The 13,196-nt window shown below is 39.9% G+C and overlaps 1 protein-coding gene across 1 annotated transcript; it reads left to right on the plus strand.

Annotated features, from left to right (window-relative positions):
• SERPINB10 (serpin family B member 10) lies at positions 1-10,972 on the plus strand. The gene is made up of 7 exons (XM_054583886.1): positions 1-168; positions 1,658-1,723; positions 2,436-2,573; positions 3,564-3,681; positions 7,008-7,150; positions 8,774-8,929; positions 10,568-10,972. The coding sequence occupies exons 1-7, from the start codon at positions 1-3 to the stop codon at positions 10,970-10,972; spliced, it is 1,194 nt and encodes a 397-aa protein (XP_054439861.1).
• Positions 10,973-13,196: the final 2,224 nt, after the last annotated feature.

The raw sequence follows: 13,196 nt of genomic DNA on the forward strand, positions 1-13,196 counted from the left end.
ATGGATTCTCTAACAAAATCAATCAACCAATTTGCCTTGGAATTTGGCAAAAAGCTAGCTGAATCTGCTGAGGGTAAAAATATCTTCTTTTCTCCCTGGGGCATCTCGACCTCCTTGGCCATGGTATATTTGGGCACCAGAGGTACCACTGCAGCCCAAATAGCCCAGGTGAGTGGGAAAGCTCAGTCACCTCTAAAACAAAACACAGTCTTAAAACAAAATGCTTTCTTTATCTTTTATCTTCATTTTTCTCCCAAATTCCAAATAGCTCACATTTTACAACCATATCCTCCAAAAAAAAAAAAAAAAAAAAAAGACACTCAAAAAATTTGTTTTCTAGGCCATAAAAAGGAGCCTGGGAAAGGAAGTCAATTTGCTAGGAAAATCATTAGGAATCTGTGTTACTGATTTGCTATAAGCATCCTAAAAACACAGCGGATGTACGTGTAGCCATAGACAAAGTACACAATAAAATAGCCATATATGTGTGTGTATGCTTGTGTAAACATATGCATATATGTGTGTGTGTGCTTTAAATAAAAATAAACATGAAAAAGAGTGAATCCAGCCCTAAATCAAATAACAATGGAAAAACCAAAAAACAGAATTTCCCCCAAGAAGGTGTCTTCCGTGCCAAGGATGCACACGGGCACGGCCAGTAACTCTGAGTGGGACGGGGGGGGATATAAATTCTGTGGGCTTGGGCTCAGGACATCGTCCCTCTTCTTGTCCTTCACAAGATACTGCATGATTTAAAACAGCAACAACAGGATCCTGGTTAGTAATTAATCCTTAAAAAGCTTAACCATTTCCGTAATGGACTTAATCTTAGATGATACCAGGCTGGATCTATTTCGTATAAATGTGCTTCTGGGTGTTGCTCGCCCCTGTTTGATTCGATGTTTATTTAAGCATGGACAGCTTCAGGGCGCAACGGAGGCTAAGGAGTTGCCCATGCGCCCTTTTCCCTATGACAATGGCCCCTGTTCTGTCCCACGTGTCGGCACAGGCTTTGGTCAAACAGACTGCATTCCTCCTTGCGGGGTGGGTCCAGGATGTGGGAGGTGGAATTATTGCCTCGTGTTTTTGGCTGTTGTGTAATTCAGGGGAAACAGGGATGCACACATCCTTCCTGTTAACTTGCAAATGAAATGCTGGGGTGAAAAGAAAGGATATGCATCCATATGTCAAGTGGTGATAGACAATAGGAACAGAAGTGCTAACCTAGGAAAAACAACAGTTAAGACCCCTGCATTTTCCAGATAATTGGGGTAATGGTAGTTTTTGTTTAAATTGCTAATTGGTGGTCTGAATTGAACAGCTAGCCTTCTTTTCAAAGCAACTGTAGATAAAAATGAAACATGGAAAACAAGAGAATTTTACCTCTAAGGGCATTCCTAATATCATCTAAATGTCCAATAAAGAATATTAAAACAAGGAGTAACTTAAATTAGACTTTAAAAAAATTTTTTAAAAGCAACTCTTGACTTACTAGGTTCAGCTAATGCACCCGTCAATCAAATCAGAGCCCCTTGGGTTCATTCATTGTATGTTCTGTTGCTATAGGAATGACTGACTTGCATTTATTGAGATGTATTCCATATGATTAGTTCTCTGCAAAGTACACTCATATACTGTCTTTTTATTGAAATTACAGGTACTTCAATTTAGCAGAGATCAGGACATCAAATCTCATCCTGAAAGTGAAAAGAAAAGGAAAACGGTATGTGTCCAAACTTTTGGTGTCTCTGGGCCACACTGGAAGAAGAAGAATTGTCTTGGGCCACACATTAAATACGCTGCAACACATAATCACACAAAAATCTCATAATTTAAGTAAATTTAAATTTTGTGTTGTGCTGCATTCATAGCCATCCTGGGCCTCATGTGGCCCACGGGCCGTGGGTTGGACACCCCTGCTTTATATCTTAATATCCATTTGATAATGAAGGAGAAACTACTTTTAGTACCTGCATGATAGCAGTTAATTTAAGCAACCTTTACCAGGTAAATATTCTTAGAAACATATATTAAAATTATAGAAACATTTTTTCATAATATAAAATGGCTACACTTTTTGGAAGGGTCATATTTTTTACCTTTATGTCTTCTCCTCTTTTGCTTCCCTTTCAAAACTTTCAAAATTGTTCCTGTTTTTGCAAACTAAAAGGGAAGAAACTGAAGCCCTCAATTACTTTTGTGTTTTTGGGTAACATTAGAGAAAATATTTTTATCTACCTTAGAATTGATTTCAGCTTTTGTTTATAATACACCAAGTCATTTCATTTAGTTATAGGTTGTTCTTATAGGTTGCAACTTTTGTTCAATGCAACCTATAACTGACCTATAGGTTAGTTACCTATAGGTTACCTATAGGTTAGTTATAGGTTGCAACTTCTGTTCAATGTTTTTATTTTACTCATCCCTTTTCTTAGGACTTCAACTTGGGGAAGGTTGAAGAAATACACTCGGATTTCCAGACACTCATCTCTGAAATCAATAGTCCCAGCGATGCCTATGTACTTAAAACAGCCAATGGACTATACGGAGAGAAAACTTATCCATTTCTTAATGTAAGTGCAAATATGTAATTTAAAATTGATGAGAAAGGAAGAGCCACGTGAGACTATTCAATGAACTCTTTGCACATTTCTCTAGGGATCCCAGGGACCACCTTAACACGGTCTGCATTTCTGGTAAACAATCATTTAGACTAACCCATATGTCTAGTAATGAAAACTGATAATCACTCTCAAATCAGGCCTAGTGGTCAGATCTTTATCCACAGTAATAATATTTAAATTTGGTTTATATATTCCCTGTGCCAACATGTGTTTCATGGGTAATGGAACCAAACATGGAGAGCAAGGATGTGGGGTAAATCCGAAGGAACAGAGGGTGGTGTTGGTCATAGGAGTAGGACTGGAGATGGTGTGCTCAAGAGCAAAGCTGACCTTGGAATCAGACAAGTCACTTCCCATCATGATTTTAGAGACTGAAAAGACTCTTACCATGGAATAATATCAACTTCACCCTTCTCAGATGATTGGAACCCCATAGTGCCAGCCATGACTTCATCCTCAATTCAGACTCGAGGGCTCCTCAGAGGGGTCTACCCAGAGCCAGGACAAGCATTGATTTCTTTCACATCTGTCCATCACATCTTTTGGCACATCTTGGAGGAAGCAGGAGGATACAGGTGTCTAGTGGACAAAAAGCAAGGCATTGGATAGGGTGGCGGGATTAGCCATAGACACAATAAAGCTATCTTCAGATTTCAAGCAGTGGTGTCAGAGCTGTGAGCAGTAGGCCTGTCTTCTATACACGGAGTTCTGCATGACTAGTCAGTGTCCAGTCAAGTTTAAAGAGGGTGTGTGCATGTGTGTGTGTATGTGTGTGTGTAGTCTTTGACAAAAACTCAAGTGGGGATAAGAGGAGAGAATGTTGGACATGTGTGTGTGGGGAAAATTGTTTCTCCTTCTAGCTTTTTGATAATTTAAATGGACTTCATCTCTTCATTTTGGAAAAACTCTACAAAAGGAGATTTTACCTCTATCTTTCAGAAATATTTAGAAGACATGAAAACATACTTTGGTGCAGAGCCACAGTCTGTTAACTTTTTGGAAGCTGCTGACCAAGTCAGAAAGGAGATCAACTCTTGGGTGGAAAGCCAGACAGAGGGTAAGCTTCCCCGGAGGTGTCCCCGGAGGTGTCCCCAGAGTGCCTTGTCCAGGTATCATCCCATTGTTGACACTCCCCATGGTGTTATTGAAATTCACCCTAATGCTTCATTTCGTCTACCTCTCTTCTGGGACTCAAGGACCCAAGCACAAGAGCTCTGTCACATTTGAGTTTCAGCTTTGAATAGCTCACATATCACAGGCCTGCTCAGAGTAGTTGTCTGGAACGTTAATGTTTGTTGGAATGAATTGAGGAAGTTGGCATTCCTAAATTCTCCGTTCCTTTTTCATTGAACTAATGACTCAAAAGTCATGGTGAGGCAAGAGTGACAATATACTCATTCCAGATCTGGATTCATCTGAAAGTAAGTCTTATTTTTTAGAATTAGAATTAGTTAGCATTTACTGAGTACTTGCACTGTTCCAGTTGGCATGAGGACCGCACGGGATTGTGTAAGAAAAAGCACATTGTAAAACACAACTCAAATTCAACATGGTGGAATGGAGAGTAAGAACAGTAAGAAACTGAACTAGATCTGTCTCAAATTTTTAGCCCAGTGCCTAGTATGTTGTCTGGAAATCCCTACAGAGAGAAGGCTGGGAGCAAGCACCTAATCTGCTATCTTCACACCCAGCAAAGGCTTTCACAGCTAGGAGGGGACCTGCTGTCTGATGCTGAATGCAAAGCTCAGTCCTTGCTGTGCTTCCCTGGGGTAGACTGACACATGCCAGAGCCTGACAACTGTCTAGATGACAGAGCTGTCCAGGAAATCTGCCCAGTGACAACTGTGCTGTACATCTGCAATGCCCAATTTGATACACGTTCTATCCACATGTGACCAGAGATGACTTGCAATATGGCTAACTCAACTGGGGAACTGAATTTTTAACTTTAGTTCATGTTAAATAATTTAAACTTAAGTAGCCAGGTGTGTCTGGTGGCAGTCATATTTGACAGCAGAGAAGATCTGTTTTAGAAGAAGCAAATACTTTAAATTATGGAGGAACGAGTAAACTTCAGATTATGGTCACTATGTGGTCAAAATACAGGATGTGCATGCTTTGAAAAATACTCTGTTGTCATAGTACTCATCAAATAAGAGGCCCCCCAAAAACTATGCTCCCCCTGGGCATGGTCAGATGTTTTATTAAGCACCTATTTCGCACATCCCATGACTTCATTCCTCCAGCTGGTCCTGCTGACTTTGTTCTTAGAAGTGAACCGTCCATTGAGGGAAAAAGCTCAGGTCTTTCTGTATGTTGTTTTACATGTTGGGCACAAATATCTGCTATTTGGGGCTATTCAACATCAGTTTAAGTTAAGAATTGATTGGCTATTCAGCAACTTCAACTTTGTCAAGGAGAGTTCCATGCGTCCTTATGGAAAAGTTGCTAGGAATTCTTTGGCGTGACTAGGTTTTATCTGGACCACTTTGAAGAAGCTTCTTACCTTACTCCTTCAAACAGGTCTTTTTCCAAATTGTCCTGTGGACTGGTGGGGCATACACAGCATTCAGAGTTGAATTCTCAAAGATAATACCACTCACACACTGCTGTAATTTTTTTCTTGTTTCTTTTTATAGTCTTTAAGCTCATAAAAAGTGAAGGATGGGGAAGACAAATGTCTAAGTATTTGTAATCTCAAAGTCTATCACATGCTGGGCACATTGGACGCTCTAGTGTCACCTTGTTACATGCCCAGCAGGGCGTAACCTGGATATCTGTGAAAAGAATGTCCAGTAGGTGGCACTGTAACTCTCAAGAAGGTAGTAAGACATTTCTCAGATGAGTCCCTTTGCTCTGTGTTACTTTGAAGTTGTATGTATGTAAGTACATTTTATATATACTTTGTCAAGTAAATTAACAACACGGCTGCGAGTTCAAGAGGCTAGGTTCCCTGAAAACATATGAACCCAGAGAACAATGCAGTAAGACTTAAAACAACTTGATTGCAACCAACTTGAGATCAAGATACATGTACACTGCAGTGCTCAATGTGTTCTCCATTTGCATCTCCTACAAATCGATCAAATGATAGAATAATTAAACTAGGATGATACAGAGTTTAAAGCGACAGTGCAAGGAAAAGTATTTTAAAAATGACACAGAGGGACTATTCATGTTAAATCATCAAAGACATTTTAAATTAAGTTTAACATACTGTATTTATTTTTTAAACACTTTATATATTTATTTATCTTTAGAGAGAGGAGAAGGTAGGGAGAAAGAAAGGGAGAGAAACACCGGTGCGTGGGAGATACATCGCTCAGTTGCCTCTTGCACACCCCAAACTCGGGATCTAGCCCACAGCCCAGACACGTGCTCAGATTGGAATTGAACCGGTGACCTAATATACTGTCTTTAATCAGAAAGAGAAAAAGTAAAAAAATGTTTCAGAAAGTTTTCACATCAGCATTGAAGATTTCATTTACATTTAATTTCTAAAACCAAGAAGATGGGTGTTTTTGTTTTGTTTTCAGTAGACATTCAAGCCACACCTCAGATCTGCTAGAATTTCTACAAGTGCTACCCTTAGGACTTTTAAATAAGGCTGCACATGCCTGGCCAGTGAGGCTCAGTGGGTTGGGTAGTGTCCTGCAAACCAAAAGGTCATAGGTTCGATTCTCAGTCAGGGCACATGCCTGGCTTGCAGGCCAGGTCTCTGGTTGGAGATGTTTAAGAGGCAGCCGATCAATGTTTCTCTCCCTCCCTTCCCCTCTCCCTAAAAAGGTAAATAAATAAGATCTTAAATAATAAAAAATAAACAAACAAACAAATAAAGCAGCACAGAGTTTTGCGGGCTGCCCCTGTGAAGCCTGCAGCAGCTGAGGGGGGTGCTGGAGGGTTACAAGAGCCAGTTCACATCTCTTGAGGGGTTAGGATTCGACATATCTTTCTTGGAAGACACAATTCAACCCACAACAGCAGTATTCTCACAAGAACGCATAACCTAAATATTGCACCGAGGAAACATTGGACAAATCTGAGCTGATAGACATTCTTACAAAAATTTTTCAAAAGGGTCAAGGTCACAGAAGACAAAAATTGACTGAAGAACTGTCTCAGATTAAAGAGGACTAAAAGGAAATGATAACTAAATGCAACCAGAGATCTTGGATTGATTCTGGTCCAGAAAAAAAAAGTTATTGGAACAACCGGTAAAAATTGAGTAAGATCAGTGACTAGTATTCTGTCAATGCTACCTTGCTGGTTTAGAGTGTGTGTGGAGATATCATTTAACAGTATTTCACAATCATCACTTTTTTAAGTGTGGTATGTCATCAGGATATACCTATACCATTTGTAACCTGTCTTTTGCTCTTGTAGGAAAAATTGTGAATCTCCTACCTGAAGATGAAGTGGATTCTGCAACCAGAATGGTTCTGGTGAATGCCCTTTACTTTAAAGGAATCTGGGAACATCAATTCTTAGTCCAAGACACCACAGAGAAGCCTTTCAGAATAAACAAGGTAGGAACATTTTAACAATCAGTATGGATTTTCATGTGGCATTGTAAAAGGTATTCTATTTTAAATGTACCCCTCTTTCTAAATATATATTCTTATAAAGTATGGCTCTTACTAGGGCATGGATGGCTGAAACGAAAGTCCCCAGTTCCATCCCACCTTGAAAGTCCCTATTCATTGTTTTCCTCTGAAAATAAACTATTCACATACTTTAGCACTCAGTACTTGCTATAACTAAGCTAGAGAAGGTAGGGGAGCTATTACATTTACTTCCCAGGTGAGATATCCAGCGTGGGAAGTGACTAATTTAGAAGTGTATCAGAATCGTGACCCCAAAGTCTTCACTCTTAGTTCTCTTGTTCTACTAAGCCTATACTATCTTCTACTCCCTCCAAAAATAAAAATAAAAATGTAAAAATCTCACCTCTTTCATTAAGGCTTCTCTCTGTGTCAGAACACAACCACTTGTTTTTGTAATAGGAACCCACTACAGCGAAAACAAGACAGACATAAGATGGCAGATGTATCTCATAGCTTCCAAGGGCTGGGAGGTGGATGGGTCTTGGGACTTGCGTGGAAACAGGGATTCAAGTGTTGTCAAGATTCATTCTCTGTCTTTTCAACTGCTTCTTCCATCATTCTCCTCAGGCTGAAGCCTAATGTCCTCTTTGTCCTGGTCAGCAATGGCAGAACCTGGGTGCCCACAGTGCCTCCTCCATTGTAGAGACAGTCTGACAGATGTCATTCCAAATTCCTAGGAAAAGAAGAGCTAGGCCAAAGTTTGTTGAAGTTGTTTAGTCCTTGGGTGGGTCCTTTCACACAAGCAATGCTGCTGAGGACCTATTGCTGCAACCCTGTGGGTGTGTGCAATAGGCGGTCCTCAATCAGCAGGATAATTATGGGAAGGGACGGGGCTATAACCCAATACACTAACTAGAAATGAGCTGGGTAGTCACCTTAGCATAGTCACCAGGAATTTTTCAGTAGCAACGGATAGAAAAGCATTCCAAACTAGCTCCAGTACAAGGTGAATGATGTTAGCATTGCCTTATGTAAACAAGAGGAAGTGACATGTGCTGGAATATGGCACCTCTAGAGTCTCAAAACTTAATCTCAGTTCTCTCTCTCTCTCTGTTCAGATCTTTGGCCTGTTTTTAAAATTAGGTTGTTTTATTACCACTAAGTTTTTAAGAGTTCTTTATAAATTGTGCATACACCTCCTTTATCACATATGTTTTGCAAATATTTTCTCTGAGTCTATTGCTTATCTCTTCATTCTCTTTGTGAATTTCTGTTTTTAAAATATTGAAAATCTTCCTCAAAATGTTTGCATTTGAAGTACACATCTTACTCAGTTTTTGAATCATTTGCACTTACATAGTTTGCATAAGATTATGTATTTTTAAGGTGTTTGACAGAATCAACTTGCTATGATATATACACGTTGCCACAATGTTAGAGAATGAAACTCCCATTTCACCTGTCGATGATGTTATCCAGTTGAACACATATTTCCAGAGAGCGCGGTCTGAATAACTTTAGTCAGCATTTAGCAGAGGATCACCAACTTTGCCCATGTTCCAGACTCCTTCTCTTTCTCATGACCTCATTACTTATTTTCTATAGACTACAAGCAAACCAGTACAAATGATGTCAATGAAGAAAAACCTTCCCATTTTTCACATAGACAAGCCACAAGCTATTGGCCTCCAACTCTACTACAAGAGCCGTGACCTCAGCCTGTTCATTCTGCTGCCAGAAGACATCGGTGGGCTGGACCAGGTAAAGACATCCTCTGTCTGACGTGAGGATGATTCCAGTGTTTAACTCTGTGTATGTGGCCACACTATTTTCTAATTCCTGTGGAGGAAGGCAACCACAGTCCTCTGAGCCTTGGGTACTTCATCTTCACAATATCACTTCAGCTTTACAACATTCTGTGAGGATGATATTACTATCCTTTAGAAAGGCTAAGTCACTGATAGACACCTGTAGCATGGGGTGGCCCCACAAACAGTCACGTGAACAACAGGTGCGGATATTCTTTGACAGCCACAAAGCTGGGTGGATTGATCATAACAGTCTTTCAGTGGATCTAGGTCTTTCTTTTCCCTCTGGTAAGATCTACCTAAAGGGAGATTAATTGTTTAATCACTTGCATTAATGTAGCATTTGATATACATTTTAAAACATTAAAATAACTTCCAAAAGTTTTAAAAACATTTTCTTTATCAAGTAAACAGTTTTCAGGAGAAATAATTTATATAATACTTATGTAGTCTGTTTTTCAGCTAAATTTCCGTTCAGCCTGACATAACTTTGCTCAGATGACATTCCCGAGCAATTTGAATGTCTAACTTGAACGTTGTTTCTCTGCAACAGGTGGCCTGCCTTTCTTTGCACAGTGCCTAACTTTTCATGGGTGTTGAACTTTTTATACTGATACATGTTCATGGCCTTATTAGTGTGTAGAAAAGATTTCCAATTGTATCATAAAATTTGTGAAACTGGAGAGGATGGTAAAAATGAGATGAAGTGTGGAAACTAAACCATCAAAGTCCTGCCCTGAAAGATAAGTCTTTCTTTCTAAGAGCGCAGGTCCCTGAGCAGAAGATGTTGTCACATTATTAATGTATATCACTTACAAGTATGTCATTGATGGCAATACTTTGGTCTAGAAAACTCACCAAGCAGCAAAAGCACATGATTTAGAATAGATTATTCTAAAACTCAAACACTGTTCTTTTCCCCCTCACATACACATAAGTATATGTATATATATACATACATATATACTTACTGTATAAAAAAATTAAGAATAAAAAGGAGAAAATGCACCCTGAAAACCACTATAAAAAAGTCATTACTCTTAAGATGTTAAGATTTTTCTTTCTTTTCTTTCTTTTTTTCTTTTTCTTTTCTTTCTTTTCTTCATTTTTTTATGGTTACTAAATTCATGTTTTTATGATTATAGGCATCTTATTTTGCCTCAGATTTTGTTTTCAAAGAACTGTCTCCCATGTTAATAAACCTAATGTTTTCGTGCCCTGACATACAACTTGTCCTATAGTACATGCTTTTGTGTAGACAACATGCAAATTATATTTATTTTGAGCACATAGTTGATATTTTGCCTATTATCGTAGAAGTACTTTCATTTTAAATCAAGATTTAATTCTCTTACATCTTGGAAACTATCAATGTGGAAAACAAAGATTCCATAGGTCAACCATGTGGAGGATGTTATGACACAAAGAATTGCTATATGTGTGTGTTTTGTTACCCTGGGTAATAGGAGTAATCATAATTCATCTGTCTCATTACATAGATCTCCCTCAGGCAATACTTTCTGCTCCACTTTGGAATTACTGACTCACTTTGGAATTACTGACTCTTTCTTCCTTGGTTCCACACCTGCAGCTGGAAAAGGCCGTCACCTACCAGCAGCTGAGTAAGTGGACAAGCGCAGACATGATGGAGCTGTACGACGTGAAGCTGCACCTTCCCAGGTTCAAGCTGGAAGAGACTTACGATCTCAAGTCCGCCCTAAGGAGCATGGGGATGAGTGACGCCTTTACCCCGAGCAAGGCTGATTTCTCGGGGATGTCGGCAGAGGGACAGCTGTTTCTGTCCAATGTTTTCCACAAGGCTTTTGTGGAAATAAATGAACAAGGGACAGAGGCCGCAGCAGGTACGGGGAGTGAGGTGGAGTTTCGAATTAAACTCCCCTCCATTGAGTTCAATGCAGACCACCCATTCCTTTTCTTCATCAGGCACAACAAAACCAAGAGCATTGTCTTTTACGGGAGACTCTGTTCCCCCTAGACCCACATCTCTCTCATCGGACAAGACCATTTTACAATGTGAAAAATACAGCGTCAGGTGGAAAAACAATCATAATAAAAACTTGTGTGTAGCCTAGATCTTTTTCACATTTGAATATTAGCAAATAAATCTTGATAATGTTCTATCTTTATACCTAGAGAGGATGGCAAGTTTTATTTTTACCAGTAAACATTTTGTTTTAATGTGACTTTTATTTACATTTCAGAAATACTATGCTATTCAACTGAATGCCTTAGAATTCTTGAGCTGTTGGTCACTGTATTGTCACTTATATGTCACATGGAGTATTTAGTGAAGGAAAATTTTTATAAAGGCGATATATTGATGAACAAGAACTTTTTCTGGAATATAACTTTGATAGCTCATGAAGTACCACTGGAAAACTAAATACCTCTTTCCTGTTATCTATTTAAAGAATACTTATGTTGACATTAACGGAAAAACTAGTGAAAGCCAAATGAAATCTGGAATTTACTTAACAACAACATACCAATGTTGGCTTCTCAGTTTTAACAAATGTATCATGGTCATGTAAGATGTTACTGTCCCCAGAAAGGGACCAGGGCTGGAGAAGGGCCACCTGTGCTGTGTGGATCTTGACTTTGTGCAGGACAGATTTCACAATAGAAGTCCAGGTGATTTTGAGAGTACATTTATTAAAGCCGGGGACAGAGAGGCAAAGGAAGGCCTTAGCAGAGAAGAAGCACCAGGAGAGAGCCTACGTGGGCTGCTTTGGCTCCCTAGCAATGTTAGAGGAAAGAAGTGAGCCTAGGTGGGGCTGCTGTTAGCTCACTGGGAAGTCAGAGAAAAACAGGGCCTCCGAGACAGTTGCAGGGGATGAGCCCCAGACAAGCTGCCGATGCCCACTGCTCACCTGGCTGCAAGTCTCCTGGGGGCCCTAGAGGGTTAGGAGAACATTCCTGGCTGAGAAAGAAAAGGCATGGGTGTGCTCTAGAGGGGGCCTGAGCTGAGCCTTTTGTCTTGAGGATTTTTCTCTCTTTTGCCAGGAACCCTAGGGGAGGTCTCAGGGGAGGTTTTCAGTAGAACATTCATTAGCTTTCCAGGTGTGTCCTTTACTATGTTGCTTTCCCAGAATAAGTGCACAGAGGGACCAGGGTCACTTTCTGGTCAGCTTTGCCTCTATCGTGGACTTCAATTTTTTTTTCGTGGTTACTTATTTCCATGATTTCATCTGTTCTTGGCACTAGGCACCAACTGGGTCTCTGTTATCTATTTCCCTGACCCTGATGATTTAAGCTAATTACTCTCTGGTTAGGGAGGAGAAGTGTAAACCATTAGCTCTCAAGAGCCCTTTATTGGGGAGATAAAAGATCTTGCAGTTTGCTAGCTGGCTCTCATTTGCTTGAATTGTTTGGCCCTATCTGTTTCACTTTCCCTTTTCCCACTTGTCAAAAATTCTTCTAACATCTAATTCTCCTGCCTTATTAACATTTGGGGAAACTGTGTTGGGAGTATATGAAATTCCCTATATTACCTCTGCAACTTTTCTGTGACTCTAAAAGTATTCCAAAATAAAAAAATTTTATTAATTATTGTAAGGGCTTAGTCATACTAACATCTCTGCTTTTAAAAATCTTACAAAGAGTAAATTTCTAATTTACATAAATATGCATTGTTAGTTATAAGGACAGACCTTTAGTAATACTAGTTCTCCATAAAATCATCTGCATTTCTAATTTATTTTAAAAAATGTTCATACACAGCTGCGATTCTTATTTTAGAGAATGGGTGGGTCACTCCAGGTTGCCTTTCGGATATTTGTTTAATAAAATGGAAGAGGGGATCTGACCTGAGCAGTGTATAAATTATCATAAGAAAATGTGTTTTCTGTATCAGATCTTGGTTCGGCATTATAGGATAAAAGATGACTTTATGTCTTAGTTCCCAAAATGAAACCAAGACAGGAAGTCCCCCCCGGGGGGACTCTGCGACCCCGCATTTTCCTTCCCCCGGCCAGCTGCCGCTGCGGCCAGCCGCTCTCCTGCGACAGCAGACAGGCTCTGTGAAGGAGCTCCCGCGGATTTCTTTGCCATTGGCAGGGGGCGTGTTCCTGTGCCAGGCGTCTGTTTAAAACAGTCGGAGTCTCAGCCTGGGGGCGCTAGGCGGCCGCAGGGAAAGGTGCATCTTCTTGGTGAGAGAGGAGTCAACTGTTTTTTCGAAAGCGTAGAATGATCATTTTGAG

The sequence above is a fragment of the Pteronotus mesoamericanus genome, unplaced genomic scaffold (genome assembly GCF_021234165.1).
Source record: "Pteronotus mesoamericanus isolate MK-2021 breed Mesoamerican mustached bat unplaced genomic scaffold, CSHL_Meso_final contig_74, whole genome shotgun sequence".
Lineage (NCBI taxonomy): Eukaryota > Metazoa > Chordata > Mammalia > Chiroptera > Mormoopidae > Pteronotus > Pteronotus mesoamericanus.